At 44.6% G+C, this 17,592-nt stretch overlaps 1 protein-coding gene across 1 annotated transcript in view; it reads left to right on the forward strand.

Annotated features, from left to right (window-relative positions):
* The first annotated feature begins 13,294 nt into the window (after positions 1 to 13,294).
* The window catches only part of EVL (Enah/Vasp-like), a 126,443-nt gene continuing 122,145 nt past the window's right edge, over positions 13,295 to 17,592 (forward strand). The window contains exon 1 of the mRNA XM_046647215.1: positions 13,295 to 13,425. Coding sequence (XP_046503171.1) covers positions 13,403 to 13,425 — 23 coding nt within the window. The 5' untranslated portion in view covers positions 13,295 to 13,402. The remainder of the gene's footprint in view (positions 13,426 to 17,592) is intronic.

A 17,592-nucleotide genomic window follows, 5' to 3' on the forward strand; every position in this document is an offset into this window, starting at 1 on the left:
GAACCGGGGGAAAGAACTCGTTTTTATTGAACTTCTCCTAAATGCAAACTGCTTTCATATTTACTATCTCATTTAATTCATATGATAGTCATATGAATTGGTACAGTCCCATTGTATGGATGAGGAAACTGGAGGTCAGGGGGGTTAAAAATAAATTGTTCAAGTTAACAGCTAGGAAGTTGCAGAGCTGATGTTTAAATCCAGCTGTGTTTGCCTCCAGAACTCAATACTGCTGCACTGTATTGCGTCTCAATTCATATGTTCCTCCATTCATGCAACAAATGTCTGTTACATGCCTCGCAGCGTTCCAGGCTGAGGAGCTGACTCTCCCCAGCTTAGCCTTTCTATTTCCCGTGGATCTCTAATTTGAGATATTGCTTATCACATTAATGCTATTGGAATAGAGAGTGTCGTCTTATTGTCCAATTGTCTGTATGCTGGGAAGGTATGTATAAAATTGTGTTATTGTTTTTATAAAAATCATACCCATTCATTATAAAAATTAAGCAACAGAGAAAAGTACAAAAAAATAAAGTGCAAATGACTAGAGATGTCAATCCCCTGGAGATAAGCAGTTGATAGCACTTTGGCTAGTATGCTTCCAGACATCTCTTTATGCACATAGATACACACACGCATAATAATAATGGAACAGCTGTGTTTACCAAGCTGTTCCACAGTGGCTCTGGGTTGAACAGCTTCACATGCATCATATCATTTGACTTTCACCAAAACCCTATGAGATAATAGTGTTACCCCATTTTACTCAGAAGGAAACTGATGTTTAGAACAGTGAAGTAATTTGCCCAAAGTCAAGTAATGGTGAGCTCTCTGAATCTAAAGACCAAGCTTGTAACTACTGTGCTATGTTGTATAAAATATATGTGGTTTGCCTAAATGAGAATACACTGTGTATACTTTTCTATAACTTACTTCTCTGTTTGATTTGTGGAGGTGTTTATTCAACAATAATTCATAAACTGTAATAATCCTCTAATATGTTTTTACTCAGTAATGGTAATGCCTCTGCAATCAGTGAAGGTCTGTGTTTATAATGACTCTTTGTAAATACTATACTTTATTTGACCAATCCCTTGTTGGTAGATATTTAGTTATTTCCAGTTTTTTGCTGTTTTGTCATACAGGAATAAACATCTTTGTGCCCTTTCTTTTGGTTTTAACTTGTTGTCTATAGTGGTTAAGTGTACAGACTCGAGTCAGGCAGCCTACGTCTGAGTATGATTAGCCGGCCACTTTTGGACTGTAATGTTGGGCAAATTATTTTATCTCTCTGTTCCTCAGGTTCCTCATCTGTAAAATGGGAGAAATAATAGAACCTAACTCCGTGCCGCTGCCCCAGGATTCAGTTAACTGACCCCCGTAAAGTAGGTGGGGCAGTGGCTGGGACACAGTTGCTGCTCCGTGTCAGCCCCTCCCTGTGGGGTGGGGGGTGGTGGGGATAGGAGTTCACTTGAAGTGCCACGGATCACGTCTGGGGAGATGTCTGGGTCCCTCCAGCTTACGGTGAAGAGGGGAGCACCTTCAGAGGGTGACTCTCTTGCCCTGTGAGGCCATCGGCATGAAAGTTTCTGTTGTCTGGGATCAGCAAATGCACTCGGGGCAAAAAGGGGCTGCTGCGCTCATTTGCCTTTTTAGACTCTTTTTTTTCCCTCTTCCATTTTAGCCTAGAAATTCCTTACTGTCTTGACAGCAATTTGATGCCTTTAGAGGTGTTGTTTGTTTCTCAGCTGTTTTTCCTGGCTTTTGTGGTTATTTTCACTAGAAGGGTTCATCTCTAAAAGCTTATTCACCATTACTGGCAATGGGAAGTGGCTCTGACTCTCTCTTTAAATTTCAGTGCTGATCTGTAAGCTTTAGTCACATCGTGGCACTCCTGGAAGACAATACTTGTGTGGCACACTCAGGAATTGGATGTAGCTGCTTGCGGTGAGAGTGACTGGCTTCGGGGGCTGGGGCTCTGGCCTCACAGACAGCGGGGGCTCTGGATGCCAGCTCACCTTGCCTAGTGGAGACACACCAACTGGGGAGCACAGCTTGAGTGGATGCAGTTGTGAAGAGAGCTAAAGCTCCAGCTAAAGGGACCAGATGCTTTCTAGAGAGAGACCGCAACACTGACAACTTTTCCTCTCTCTTCTGCCCTCCCAGTAGTACATATAGAGCTGTCTTTCTCCACCTCGGCACCATTGACATTTTGGGCCAGATAACTCTTTGTTGTAGGGGACTGCCTGCACACAGTAGGATGTTTAGCATCATCCCTGGCCTCTACCACCAGATGCCAGTAGCACTCCCCCCCCCCCCCCCCGACATTATGACAGCTAAAATTATCTACAAGACAGTGCCGAATGTCCCCTGGGGGCAGAATCACCCCCCGCCAGCTGAGAATCGCTGGTGTTAGAGCAGTCAGTGGTTCTCGAACTTTGGCATGCATCAGAATCCCCTGGAGAGCTTATGAAAACACAGGTTGCTGGATTCCTCCCGAAGTCTCTAATTCAGTTAGTCTGGGGAGGGGGCTGAGAATTTTCAATATGACGAGCTCCCAGGTGATGCTGATTTGGCTCGTGGACAACCCTACTTTTTTTTAGATTGGCCTTGAGCTAACATCTGCTGCCAGTCTTTTTTTTTCCCTTCTTCTTCTCCTCTCCAAAGCCCCCCAGTACACAGTTGTATATTCTAGTTGTCGGTCCTTCTGGCTCTGCTATGTGGGACACCACCTCATTGTGGCCTGATGAGCAGTGCTAGGTCAGTGCCCAGGACCTGAACCAGCAAAACCCCAGGCCACCAAAGCTGAGTGCGTGAACTTAACCACTCGACCACAGGGCCGGCCCCTACAGGACCCTTCTTTTGAGAGCCACTGGTGTAAAGGAAAAGCACTTAAATTAGAAATCAGGAGACTTCAGTTCCAATTCCATCTCTGAGTGTGGTGTGACCCCTGGCAAGGTGCTATGTTTTCTCTTTCTGTGGTCAAAATGAGCAGATTGGACTGACATTTTTGTTAGGTCACTTACCACGTTAATGAAATCTGTGAAACCCTTCAAAATCCATATTCTTCTGATGTAAAACAGTGATTCTCCAGGTTTGGCTCATTCAATGTCTGTGTCCTTTTGCGCTCTTTTCTCTTTCCTTCTTTTATTCAGTATTTCCTATGGGGTCCAAGTAAGGTACTGTCAGAGGAGAGTTGAATGGTTTGAGAATGAGCCTTAGAAGATAATCAAGTCCTCGTTTTTTTCGTGTTAGCAAGAATATGTCTTTAAACAGAGAACTGCAGTTCCGATTTAGTCAACTACCTAATAAATCCTAGCTCAGCAGTAGCAATCCATGGGAGGGTCTCAGTCAGTGTGTCCTCATCCCTGTTGATTTAAACACCGGGTTCTAGGCTGGGTGTCGGAGCTTTCTGTAGGAAGGAATATAAACACCATTGCAAGACTCATGCAAATGGACCTCTTGGAAACTAAGAAGCAGTGCTATTTTGGATGAGGAAAAACACCACCTTGTACATTTTAGTGGAAAATCAGAAATAGAGAAAGCCTGATTAACATAAATAAAATGTGAGAAAGAAAAACTAGCTTCTTGAGAGAACAAAATACATTTATCTAAAGCAAGACTCCTCAAATTACAAGTCTCTTAGGGATGTCTCTGTGCAGTTTCTTTATCATTATCTCTGCCTGCCTTCTAACTCCTTCTCCAGTCAGAACATGTGTTAAATGGCTCTCCTTTTTCGTGCTTGTAGATTAGGAAGGGGTGGCATGGTCAGGATTGGTGCCTCGACACCAGACCTTCGGTACTCAAAACATAGGAACGCTACTGTCTTTGAGGCAGCCTGGGTGCCTTCAGACCTGTGTGCTTTGATTTTAGGTGTGCATACTTATACCCTTCCTTTGCTTCTCTGCCTTCAGAATAAGATACCCTCATCCCTGCCCTGCCAGCTGGAAATTCCCACAGTCTTCATTCATTTGGTCTCTACTGTGGTCTGAATGTCTGTGTCCCCCCAAAATTCACATGTTGGAATCCTGACTCCCTATGTGTTGGTGTTAGGAGGTGGGGCCGTTGGGAGGTGGTTAGGTTACGTGGGTGGAACCCTCATGAATGGGATTAGTGCTCTTATAAAAGAGACCCCACAGAGCTCCCTAGTCCTTTCCACCATGTGAGGTTACGATGAGAAGTCTGTGACCTGGAAGAAAGCCCTCTCCTGACCATGCTGGTACCCTGATCTCAGACTTCCAGCCTCCAGAACTGTTAGAAATAACTGTTTATAAGCCACCTAGTCTGTGGTATGTTAGTATACGATGGCCTGAACAGACTAAGACAGTCTCCATTTCTGAAGGGTCCCACTGGACCAGTCCCCAGAAATTCCCTTCCTCGCTTAGCTTCTTGAAAGACATTTAACATGCCAAAGCCTTTGGAATCCATTCATTCTTTCAGTTCTTTGGAACGTTTAATTAGTTAATTTGTTTGTTTATTCATTCCAATTCCCTAGCCTCTGTGGAAAATACAGATATGAACAAGACATTTTCTGGTTCATTAGGTTTCTTTGACTTTATATTATTGTGCCGGTTAGTGTGGGTTGGGTTTATATGGGTTGTTGTAGTGGGTTTGGTTTGTGACTTCCAAGCACTGTTCTATTGGAAAGAAAAGGATGATGGGAGTGGGTTTGTGAAGCTAGGGAGTTAGAGTTAATCATGGTAACTGCCTCAGAATAGCCAGAGCCTAGGGGAAGGGCTCTGTGAATCAGCACCTATGAATCAGATGTTCTTTTTTCATCTTTAAGAGACCCACAAGTGTGATAGTGACAATTCAGAGAAGCACTGAAGGCTGGAAATTCTGGAAAACAGGGCCCCCAAATTTCAGGATGATTTGACCTAAGAAGACTAAGCAGTAATTTAGAATAGACTTCAAGCATTTGAAGATTTCACAAATTAAGAGGATGTAAATGAGGCAGAAGCAAAAATGGACCAGATAGGAAAGAACTCCCTATCAGCCAGTGCACCAGAACGGATAATGAGCTATACTTAGGTATTTTAAGGATATTTGAGGAAAATTATCTAAAACTGGGAAAAATGGCAGAATGATTATTGAGTGTCCTTTCAGTGTCAGTCAAGAGCATTGTCTAGCAAGCCCATCTAAGGGATGTCTGACATTCTTGGAGAAGACTGACTTTTATAAAGTTAGATGTTAACCTGTGGAAAATTGCTAAGTTACAAACGACTTTTGTCCAGTAGAGATCTAAATGATTTCTGTTAAGTAGAAAAAATAACTTCAACGGTTATGTTTTAGTTGCTCTGGACATTGACCAGTTTTGTACCTAACTTTCTGCAAGGTTATTACAGCATTCTTTTTTTCCACTGTCTCTGTATTTGTATGTTTCTTGTATTACCGTTGAACCAGCTTTGCTGTCCTAATGGTCCCCTCATCAATGAGCTAAATCAGTCCTTGACACATACATACTGTGTATTTGTATGAGGGTTGTGTTTTTAGCTTTTTGAAAATTATACTTTGTCAGAACTGAGTACATATTGAGGGGCATCTTAGGTGGCTTACCCGGGAGTGGGGTTTGACTATTGACTTCCAAGTTGTTCAGCCCTGAATTCCCACAGTTGTAAGTGTTTATCTAAATTCTTTTGGTCACTTGGATGGTAAGTTGCCTTTATGGATCATCTCATTATATGGTCTGGATGACTGTTTAAAACTCCTGCCTTGTTAAGATCTCAGATGGCACAGAGTGGAAAAGTATCATTTCTTTTGTGGTTAATAATAGTACTATTATTTATTTATACAGCACTTATAGTTTATAAAACACTGGCACACCTACTGTTGTATTTGATCCTCTTGATTCTTTTGTTCGGGAGCAGGACAGGAATTATTACCCACATTCTGTGAGTAAGCTGAGACTCTGACAGGTAAAGTGACTTGCCAGAGGGCACTCAGCTGGTAAGGAGTGGAGCTAGGACCACAGCCCAGCTGTTCTCACTCCAAGCTCGTGGGCAACCGCATGACGGAACCAGGATTCAAGAGGATCTTGATAAGAATAGTGAGTTGAAGTGGGAAAAAACCTGAATGCTAACAGAGTAATCCCGTGCCGCAGGTTCAGACACCTTGCATATTGATTTATCATTCCTGCCTCTCATTTTAGCTTTTTGAGTTTATGTGGTCTGTTCCTAATTGTTGGCAAGGCCTGACCTGTCTGTGAATCTTCTTTCACCTCCCTCTCCTCAGGGATAGAGCGTGCTGGACACACAGCAGGTGCCCGGTCAATATTTCTGGATTGAAGATAGGAATTTGTTTTACGTGCTTTTATCTTCTTGATTCTTCTCTATTCCTAGTAGGACTTTCTTGGCAAATTTCTATCTGGGTGACATTGGAGCAGCTGCACTTGCTCATTCAAAAGGATAATCTGCCCTTTTATTTGATGCTTTCACCGGAAAGCAGACTGATGACTTAATCCAATTTCGTCTTTTTATGAAATCTCTCTAGATCTACAAACCGCTGATTCGTTAACTCAGCAGATATTTATTGAATAAATCTGGGTGCCAGGCCCTGGGACAGAACAGTAAGGATGAGGCAAGAGCCTTCCTGTCGTGGAGGTTACACTTCCTTTGGCTCCTGGTCCTGCTGGTTCATAGTATTTCTGTTGAAATATTTTCAGTCTTTGCTCTGCTTCATTAGTAATCTCATGAAACAACTGAGTTATGAGAAAGACTCTCTCTACAACATGCCTAAAAACCATCAACTTCTCTCCATTGGCTGCTGCCATCCAAGTCCACACCCAGCATCCCTTACCTGGCCTGCAGCAGCAGCTTCTCCCCACTTCCGTTTTTCTTCTAAAGAATGAAAATCAGGTCATGTTACTCCCTTGCCTCAAACTCTCCAGTGGCTTCCCTGGCTAGTAAAGCACTGCTTTCCTCTTGGTCTTCATCTCCCTCCCCTCTCATCCTTACTTCCCCATTTCAGCCACACGGTACCGCTGTATGAGAGACAAGTGCCAGGGTGTCTCCTCCCACTTTGGGCCTTTCTACCAACTCTTTCCTCTGCCTGCAGTGATCTTGCCCTGATATTTGCACACCTGTCCCTACTTGTCATTCAGATCTCAGCTTAAGTACCACTACCTGTGAGGGCCTCTTCTCAGTAGCCCCCAGTCACTCTGGTACATTGCCTTGTTTTATCATCTTTTCTTATTCTTTCATTTTTCTGACTCCCTTCATTAGAACGTGACCACCGTGCCTCTGGGGGCTTTAGCTTACTCACTTCTCTCTGCAGCACCCAGAATAGGGTCTAACACAGAGCAGCTTTCAGGTGTTTGTTGAGTGAATGCAAGGATAATTTTCAGTAAGCTGGTACAGATATTTAGAGAGTGCTTATTTGGTGAGAGAGATTGATACCGACAGGAATGCAAAAGTAATACCAATAAACTCCTACTTTTGAGTAGTGGTAGACTGAAAAATGTATTGTAAATGTGTTTGCTTTATGGTAGAATTTTTTGGGGGTAGCTTTTAGTTTAAATAGAATTCCCAAAATGGAGGTAAGGAATGGCTTTATTTAAAACTTTTGTTTTAAAGTTAAATGTCACTGTAGAAGTTCAGTTGAATTATGTAATTTGGGGGAAAGAATTGGTTCAAAATGTAGGACTCACACATTTCCTTTTGATTCAAGGTGTGGATTTTTTTGTTTGTTTTAAAATTTTTGGAAAGGTTAATTCAGCTGGAATAAAAGTGCATTCAGTGAATTCAAAAGTTTCTGACCAAAGACCTTACTATATGCCTAAGAGTGTGCTGTGCCTTATGAAGCCTTAGAAAGGACTAAAAACAAGCCCACTGCTAGTGCGCTACCCACAATTTCAAAATGGAATTTGGGATGGTGGTCCACAGTTATGAGGGGTTTCTCTCGAAGCTGTGATTGCATGGCGAGCGTGTTGTTTTTACTTAGAGTGTATGTGTATTTCTGATGGGGGTTATGAGGAGCTCAACTCCTCGGGTCTCCTCTTGCCAGCCCCCCTCAGTCCCTGTCCGCAGCGACTCTCGTCTGGTCAGAGGCCTAAGGCATGTAACGGACAAAGGTGACTCCTCAGTACAAGATGATATATGAGATTTTTGAAAGCAGCTATTGATTATCATAGGAATTCCAGAGTTTTAGAGATGACTGCAGGCTGGTTTTGGTCAGGAGGGGAACTCCATGGGATTTTGAAACATGTGGGATAATATTAGCTACAATTGATTGTGATTGATGTGTGCCTGGCATTTCATGTCTGCAGTATCCCTACAGAGGTGCTATCGTCCCATTTTAAGATTAGGAGACTGAGGCTTAGATGGGTAAGCATTTGCCCAAGGCTTCTCAGGTGGGTAGTAGAACTGGATTCAAAACCGTGCGTTCCTTAACTGTTGTGAGAAAAGGCAGAAGGCACTGTGGACACGCATGAGTAAGCGTGCGGGGTCAGTGAGGAGACCACCCTGGGTCCGGGTTGGCGAGTGTGGGAGGTGTATGGAGGAGCTTTATGCCATGCTGGATTGCTGAGACTTCATTCTGCAGACAGTGAAAAGGACCTGTGGGTTTGTAAACGAAGGTGCTAGGGCAGGTGACTGTGTGGGAAGGGAGTAGGACAGGCAGGGAGGTCAGGCAGAGGGGAAGAGAGTCTTAATTAGGGTGCTGGAGGGCAGACTAAAGAACTGGGCCCCAGAGGACGCTCTTGGCTGCGTCTTGTTGCCACTCAGCCCCCTGCTCATTGGAAAAATCCGCGACTGGGCCATGAGAAAAGAAGCATATTTTTAGTCATGACCATAACTGATTTCCATTTATGTCTCTTATTTGGTCTCCACACAGCACAGCAGTGAATATGCGCGTCCATAAATGTCAGAAGAACATTCCTGTTTCCTTGATTGGAACTTTAGACTTGATTCTGTAGCACATTCATCATGGCTGTGTGCCTACAACCAAAAAAAGTAGGAGAGGAAACCTTGGTTGTGAGGCCTCAAACCCAAGGACATCAGGGCCTTAAACTCACAGATTGTCAGTCTTCAAAGGAACTGTGATGAGGATTCAGTACCAACAAATCATAAGTTCACTTTCTTGGGAAATTGTTTCATGTGGAAAGACATGTTGCTTGCAAAACTAAGGTACATGTTAAGCTAAGGACACTGGTTTCAAATATTCTTCTCATTTAGCTTTCCCAAATTGTCAGGGGCCTGGGGACACCTCTTGTTAGTGATCGTGTTCTTATTCAGTATCTCCACATTTGTGTCTCTGGAGAAGCCTCGGGCAGCTTCATGTCCAGTAACTGCAGTAGGACAGTGTTCTGTCATGACAGCAGGCCCAGTCAGGAGGCTGCTGTTCTTAGGATGAGACTCGAGAGGACGTGAGTCCAGATTAAGTAGGCTGAGTGTGGTGGTGTGTAGCTCAGAGAGCCCCTCCAGATGTCAGCTCTGTTGGGCTGCCGGGTCATTTAGGCCAGGTGTTTGCACCTGGGCCTGTCCCTGGTGCAGGGAGGGGATGGCCTAGCAGCAGGGACTCCTGGGCTCTTTCACTCCTTCTTCAACCAGAGCCGTCTACTTTCAGCAGTTTTATGTTGCATGTAAGTGCTATAGAAAAGAAACAAAAGGCTAAAAAATTAATATCTCACTATTCCTTCATGTTTCAAAAGGAACGTAAGTCCTGGAGTAGGAACATGTTTTGTGTGAGCCTTGAGTCATTGGTAGATGACCTGGGATGACTTTTTTTGAACATTGTGTGGTCACAGAAGGGCCATTCAGGAGAGGAGTGGAGCAGTCAGGAGCCACAGACCCTCACTTGTGTCCTTACTCCTGCCACTTTGGTGTTATCATTTCTCAAGTGGTCAAGTGGGAGTTCCCAGCCTTTGAAGCAGACTGCATTCCCTGTCTGGTCCCAAGGCCGTGACAGCTCAGGTCTCTACCCCTTACTTCCTGGGACACCTGAGGCTCTGTCAGCCCTTTGTGGTCTCTTGCCTGGCCATGAACTCTGGGGATTAGCCAGGGCCAGCTGGATGAAAGAAGCCCAGAGTGTCGCTGTGTCCCAGCCCCGTCTCTGGCCTCAGGCTGCCTGACAGTCTGTGGGATAAGTCCTCCTCTAGAGGCAGCCTGAGTCAGTTGGTATTGGGCCACCAAGAGGGCACAGGGGTTAGAACGTTGGCGTTAAACTGTTCCAATCAAGAAAACTGGCATTAAACAGTCGGAGGCATTGCTCTGCCACTTAATAGCAAGATGACCTTGGGCAAGTTACTTAACGACTTTGGCCTCTTTTTTTTTTTACGAGTAATTTGGGGAATCTCATAAAGTTATGTCTAAAGTATACTTGGTGCCTGGAGATTTTTCACCATTTCTATCAACTCTGCTTTCTACCAGAACCTATGAATTGCCCTGAAAGATTTAACCAGCTCTCCAAGAGGAGATTCTTGACTCACTTGTGGAAAATAGACACTAAGTCCAGAGGTTCTCCGTCCCACTGGGCCTCTTGTCACACTGGACCTGCCTGGTGGCCAGGGTAAAGCACGTCAGGCCAGTTCCCAGCATGCCAAATGGCTAGGAGTTAAGACCTCTGCTGCTCTCTCCATACCTTGCAACGAGTGCCAGGAATGTAGGTTTTGACCTTTGGACCATCCAACAAATCCGTCAAGTAATTATGGAGTGTCTATTTCCTAGTCCTGTCCTTGACGCTGGCAAGGACTGGTAATGGGATGCTCTGGGATCTCCCTTCCCTCGAGAAGCTTGCATCTGCTTAAAACCAACTGCCCCTACCCTATCCATCTATGACTATAACTAGGTAGTAAAAACAGCATATAATTGTATTTGTTGTGAGCGAGTTGTTCTTCCTAAGGCTTGGGTAATCTCTACCATTTTTTTTTTTAACTTAGGATTTAGGACAGTGATTTTATACATACATCCATACATATTATGTATGTGTGTTTGCATGCATGTGTGTGTGCACGCACACACACACACACACACCCACACCCACACCCCTTGTCCTGAGAATCGCAGGACAGAACTATCTGGCCCCACTTCCCCCCCCAAAAAAAATTGAGCTACGAATGAACAGGCAGAACACTTAAGTGAGGAGAGTGGCCTCACCATAAAGAAGAGCCATCCAGCCGTCAGTGCTGTCACTGGAGACCACCTTGTGAAGTAATAAAGATGATGAGTGTTTCTATAACTTTATATACTTGATCCACGGGTCCTACCTTGTTGGGTCCCCACAACTGTCCTGTTTGAGAGAGGCATGGGCAGAGTGAGCATTATTCCAGTTTTACATAAGGGAATCCAGGCCTCAGAGAACTTAAATAGCTTGCCAGTGATCACAGAGTTGGTAAGTGACAGATCTGAGACCTAAATTCGGGTTATTTAGTGACTGTGACTCGCCCATGTTTTCTGTTGTATCACGATTCTGCCAAGAAGCTGCTGTCACTGGAGGGTCTCAGGCAGAGACTTGTCAGGAATATTGTGGGAGGCATTCTGGATCAGCTTGGTTGATGATTGCTCTATGGTTTGAGGGACCACAGGACTCCTCAGACTATCTTCCTCACTAATCAGTCTGCCTCTGGTGGCTGTTATCACTTCGTTTCTTTGAGTCAAGCTCTGGACTCTCACTTCTTTTCAAGGTAGAGATAACATATAAAGAGGGGTGCATCCATCCCAGGGCATCTTCGCGTGAGCACGAGAACTAGATCGCTTTTCTCTCTGATGGAAAGCGGAGGCAGAAGGCAGTTCATTCAGCAAGCCTTTATTGAATAACTCCACTTTGTCAAGCTCTGTTACCACACACTGGGAATACAGAAATTAAGCTCACACAGACCCTGCCCTTGAGGGCCTCATAAATGTGTGGGGCAGGCAGAATGCTATAATGCGGTACAGTTGGCAGCAGAGAGAGCCGCTGGGTATCCTGGGGATAGTTCAGGCTCCTGGGGACAGAGCAGCCGAGGGAACAGTGTGGGCCACATAAAGGGTGCAGGTCATGTAGAGAGCAAGGAGTAATCTGGGCCAGTTAGGCTATGGACCAAAGAAAGGAGGTCCTGGCATATTTTGGGGACTGAGAATGGGTGAATTTTTGGGTTTGTGAATGGGAGAAAGAGTTGGAGAAATAGGGGTTTGTATACTGGGCTGAGACATTTTTTCTTAATCCTGTGGGCACTGAGGAACTACTGCAGGGTTACAATAAGGGGACATCAAAATCAGATCTAGAAAAATGGCTCTGGCAGATTTTTAGAGAAAGGATAGAACAAGAAAGACCAGGTACTAATACAGGAAACTCAGTGAGAAATGTTGAAGGCTTGAGCCAAGGCGTGGGCCTGGGGGTAGGGAAAGGGTCAGATTCAAAGAAACCTTTTTGAGGTAGAATCAGAATTAGTGACTGCTTATATTTGTGGTGTGAGGGAGAGGAAAGTCAAGAGAGACTCACAGGTTTTTATTGGAGATCTGTCTCTCTTATTTTATAAAGATTTGCAGTCCACATGCTGAAGATTCTCCTTGATGGCAGCTTTCAGAGTACAGCCTCAGTTTTTTTGCCAGATCTTGCCAGCTTGGGCTTTACAAACTAGTAAACATTTCTCTTTTATTGGCTGACATCTCGTTTCCTTTTTCTTAACTTCTGTTCTGAAATTATTATGGCCATTTTTGTACTTCAAGGAATTGATAAGAGCCTGGTACATATTAGACAATAAATGAATAATCAAATCAATGAGATACTCATCACGGTTGACCTACAGGGTCGTGTTGTTAGTGGTCAAGTAGTGGGCATAAAATGTGACTTCTGTGATTCTAAAGCAGCTTATGCATTTGTGCTAAAATAATGTGTGGTAGTGAAAGGGTAAAATACAGAATTCTGAAGAATTTTCAGTAAAATGTAGCCCGGTATCACTCTACACTATGTTCATTGACCACGCTGGTCCTACCTGATCATTATAGCAGCAACAGCCACAGGAAGGTAAGGCATTTGGGTAGATCGCAGTGGAACAGGTTGCATTCTCATTCCTGTAAGCTTTTGCCCCCCACCCCCAACCTGCGCAATTCGGGGATGAGGAGGTGGATGTGTTAGGTGATTTACCCAGGATCCCAGGCATGCCCAGGGTTCGACTTATTTCTTTGGACTAATCCAGCTCCCAGCCTGGAGCCTAAGCATACACTGCATTAATCAGACTTGCTGGAATGATCACATGGTTTTCTAGCTGCCTCCCCTGTTAGCTGCCGCTTGTCAGCAGCTGGCGGAGCTGGAGGCTGCAGGCCCCTGTCTGCAGAAAGCCTTTTACTTCAGAATATTGGGGTGGGGGGGGGTGTGTGGAAACCCCGCCTCCTTTTTCTGCACTTTGCACCATCTGACTGACTAAATGGTTGTCCTCCAAACCAAAAAGGCTACCAGACAATCTAAGGCAATTGTCTTTGACTAGGTCATGTTTGCATTTGAAGAATTCAGGTATGTTCTGGGTTTCCTACATCAGTCTGCTGCTGGGTTTTTGTTCTCGCTGGGTTTTTGCTGTGTAATGACAGCTTAGGCTCTGGCTGGTTCTCGCAAAAAAAGGATTCTTCTCTGCATTTGGTGGGGTTTTCTCCCGGCCGTGGGGTGGGAGGTGCAGAGGTGCTGCAGGTCTAGGGTGTTTACTGCATGCACGAGTGCAGCGTGGGTAATTGATTTGATGTGTGTGAATTCGCCGAGAACCCCACCTTGTGCCTCATTTGCGCTGCTGTTGCTGGTGTAAGTTCTGAATACAGAATAGCAACTGTTTATCCAGAATGAGTCTCTTGCTATCTTTTGTTTTTCTTCCTTTGTCAAACTCATGGAGCCTGCTGCTCTTTTAAAAAATGCTAATTCTAGCAGTGAAGGTGAAAAATTCTGCAAGTCTGTCTGCTGAGCTGAGGTTTGCTTTTGGCTCTGATTTTCCTCATTGTTAATAGTGATCTCATGGCTGGGCAGTTTTCTGGGAAGTGCCCTAGTAATGTTTTGTTAACGGGGTCCTTCTTTGCTTTTGTAAGCTTTTCAGCTGCTGTAATTATTAATGCTCCAAATTAGAGTCTTTTGTGAATCTTATTGCTTCTCTTTCCTCCATCTCTTCTCCGGGAATCTGTCTGTGGGTATGAATGTGGGAGGGGATGTTCCGGCAGAGATAGTTTCTAAGAAATGAAAATAAAGGAGGTGGAATGGAGGGTCATCTGATCATTCTTGAGCCTATTTCTACCTCTCTGGAATGTAGGGAAGAAAGTATAAATATGTGTGTGTCTGTTTCTAACCTCTGATGGGTTCTCAAGTCTCAAATGGAATTTCTGTGTATTTTAGAACTGAGCATAAATACTATATTGATGGGCGAAGAAGTGATTGTGTGGGAACCTCTTTATGCCTTTTTCGTTCCCTCCAAATGTTGCTGCAATAGACATTAAAATGATACTAGAATGACCACCTTTCGTTATGTGTAAGAGGAGGCTAGAGACCTTTCAATCAAAATCAAGAGGGTAGATGAGAGGATCATCAGATTTCCACAAAGAAAGCAGAGCTACAAAGGGTGTCCCCCGCCTGTTCTGTAAACTTGGGGCTTTGCATCCAGGAAGTTATCCTTTGTTTAAGAGCGTGTCTCTGCATTATTTCTAACGGATTGAACTTGTGAAGAGGACATTCTTTCCATGTGGCAACATGCTCTGATGACATGGGGCCTGTGCCCTTACACAGTGACCAGAATTTATTATTTTATGATAGTTCTGTTAGATAAATAACAAGAATTTATTTAATTCTTGACATGTTACAATAGATAGATCCTCAGGGAATGAATCGGGAGTCCTTGGTTCTAGTCCTAGTTTCAAAACTAGCTATTCTGATCCTTGTGAGAGTTGTAGAAGAGTTTTGTAAATTGTAGCAAGTAGTATAATCATGAGGTTCGTATTTTATTTTTAGCATTTATTCTGGATGGAGGCAGCCTTAGCTACCACCTTGAACAGAGCTTTGAGCCTTTCACTGCCTTTTCTATTAGAGAAAAGGGATGTGTGTCCACAAACCCCTTCCCATTGTGGTGGACTCCTAGCCCAGAGTCAGGAGCTGGGTCTGTGACATGGGAGGGGGTCATAGTAAAGGCCACTACACTGCTGCACCAAGAAAGTAGAGCCATCTGTGGAAAGTAGATCAGAAAGGAGAGGTCCCCCACCCCTGCTTCAAGCTTCTGCCTAAGCTTGCCCTGAAGAGCTTTGCTGGGTATGATTGCATTTTGTGGCTGCAGTATAGACTGACTGCTTTCTTCTACTTTTTTTTTCTCTCTCTTTTTTTGAGGAAGATTAGCCCTGAGATAACAATCTGCCGCCAATCCTCCTCTTTTTGCTGAGGAAGACTGGCCCTGAGCTAACATCCGTGCCCATCCTCCTCTACTTTATATGTGGGATGCCTACCACAGCATGGCTTGCTGAGTGGTGCCATGTCTGCACCCGGGATCCAAACTGGCAAACCCTGGGCTGCCAAAGCAGAACGTGCAAACTTAACTGCTGTGCCACCGGGCCAGCCCCATGGCTTTCTTCTTTAGGCTTTGTGTGTGGGGACCAGGTGATCACAGTGGAGCAGCGCAGGCAGTATAGTTTTTAGCATAGGTCAAGGTGGCTCTCAAGCTGTATCAGGCCACAGAATCACCTGGAATCAGAATCAGGAAAATGAAAATTCAGAAACCTGGGCCCTACTCCCAGAGGTCCATATCCAGAGAATCTGCATTTCTGAGAAGGTCCCAGGGGATTCTGATGCTGCAGGTCTGTGGACCAGACTTTGAGAACCATTGGCTTAGGAAAAGCAGACAGATTGATGTTGAGGTGGATAGTCTGAGGCAAAAGCAAGGTTCAGGTGCAGGTAGGAAAGAAGTCAGGAGCCAGAAACAGCAGGTCAAGTTCAGGCAGGTGGACCAGAGCAGGGCCTACCCACAGGGAGGTTAAACTATGACTAAGTCAGTCACCACAGCCCTCCTCCTGGGGGCTCTTAGAGCTGTGCAAAGCAGGACTAGGACGAGAGTGGGGGGCTTGTTTTATAACCCTGGTTCTGCCGTGTGGTACCTTTGTGGACTTGACAAGTCTCTTGATCTTTGTAGTCTCAGTTTTCTCAGCTGAAACATGGGGATAGTAATTCTTACCAAGAAAATCTTTAATGCTGCTAGAATTAAATGAGATGACGTGAACTTACTTTACAAATTAAAGTACTCTTTCTACATAATATAAAGGAAGGAGAGGACCCTGGGGTGACTCCATCAGCTTATCCACACGTGTTTATAGGCCTCCCGTGTGGATACACACATGGCAGAGAGCACAAGGGCCACATTCATTTGAAAAAGGCAGTCTGATTTTGACAGGAACACGTGTACATGCTGTTCTTGGACTATGAGTTCCTTGAGAGCTTTCATGAATCCTTTGTTTTTAACTTTGTTTCCTTCATACCTAAAAGTGCTTGACACACAGTAAGACCTTAGTAGGCGGTTGATGCAATTTGACACAGTTCATTTTCATGAAGATTTAACAATGAAGGACAAGCAAGCAAGCTATCTGGCTAGCCCGGTGCAGGCCTGATTTGGTGCCATGGTGCCCACTGAGTGTGCTAGTTCAGAAGAGCATGTGGGAAAGCTGACAGCTGACCTGAGAAAAATGTGAAGTGTCCTCGGCACACCCCAGTTGCAGGAGTGCCAGAGAACTGCGATGGCATTGCATGAGAACTCTCTGTAGATGATCTCACTCTAGAACGTGCTGGTGGTTATGATGATGGCCTGGGGCCTGGTGCCCAAGCCCAGAGATTTGCAAAATCCCCAGAGCCTGAGAGCTTGGAGCAGCCTTTTCCAGCTGGTTCAGGGATCTCTGCCTGCTCTTGGCTACAAGACTGTGTTGTTCTGATACCGGGCATCTGTCCTAGCTGGCTGTGGTGGTAGACACACTTCACTTGTGGTTTTGCCTTTTTGACAAACACTTCTTAGATGAGACGTATACAGAGCTAAGAGTTTAAGTAAACGTTCACCTGTTCTGCACACCGTGGAGCCTGGCCTCCGAGCGCTGCTGGAGGCAGCTTGGTGGGGTACTGTGTAGTTTCCTTCGCCTCTAGACCCCGAGCAGTGACTGCATTCCCTTACCATCCCCAGAATAAAGTTTTAAATGTGGGTTTTTGCTCCATAATCCCTCAAGTGTGCATGGAACTCAAATCAAAAATCACTGTGTCTCGGGATTCCTGCTACTTATTCTGATTTATTTCTAGAAGGAATGTAGTATACCAACTCCAAGATTTAAAATCCGTGGTTGGAATGTGTCGGTCACGTGAAAGTGGGAAGTTACTGCTTTGAATCTGTTTTGTTTTATTTTATTTTTCTTTTAAACAAAACGTTATCATGGAAAGATTGGGCTCAAACTCCAACTATCTCTTGCTTTATTAATTCACATTTATATCTGGTCCTGGGAAATGTTATAACTTGTTTTGCCCTTTCACTGGAATATTGAAATGTGTTAAAATGAGTGGTATTGGGGAAGACCTGAAGTTCACAAGCCAGGAGAGCCCACCTAAATGTCAAGAGCCCAGGCCAGCTTAGTCCCTCTTGTTCCCAGGGTGCTGTAATCCCTTGAAGAAACAGACGTTTAGGGACCATGACTG

This window comes from Equus quagga, chromosome 20 (assembly GCF_021613505.1).
Source record: "Equus quagga isolate Etosha38 chromosome 20, UCLA_HA_Equagga_1.0, whole genome shotgun sequence".
NCBI lineage: Eukaryota > Metazoa > Chordata > Mammalia > Perissodactyla > Equidae > Equus > Equus quagga.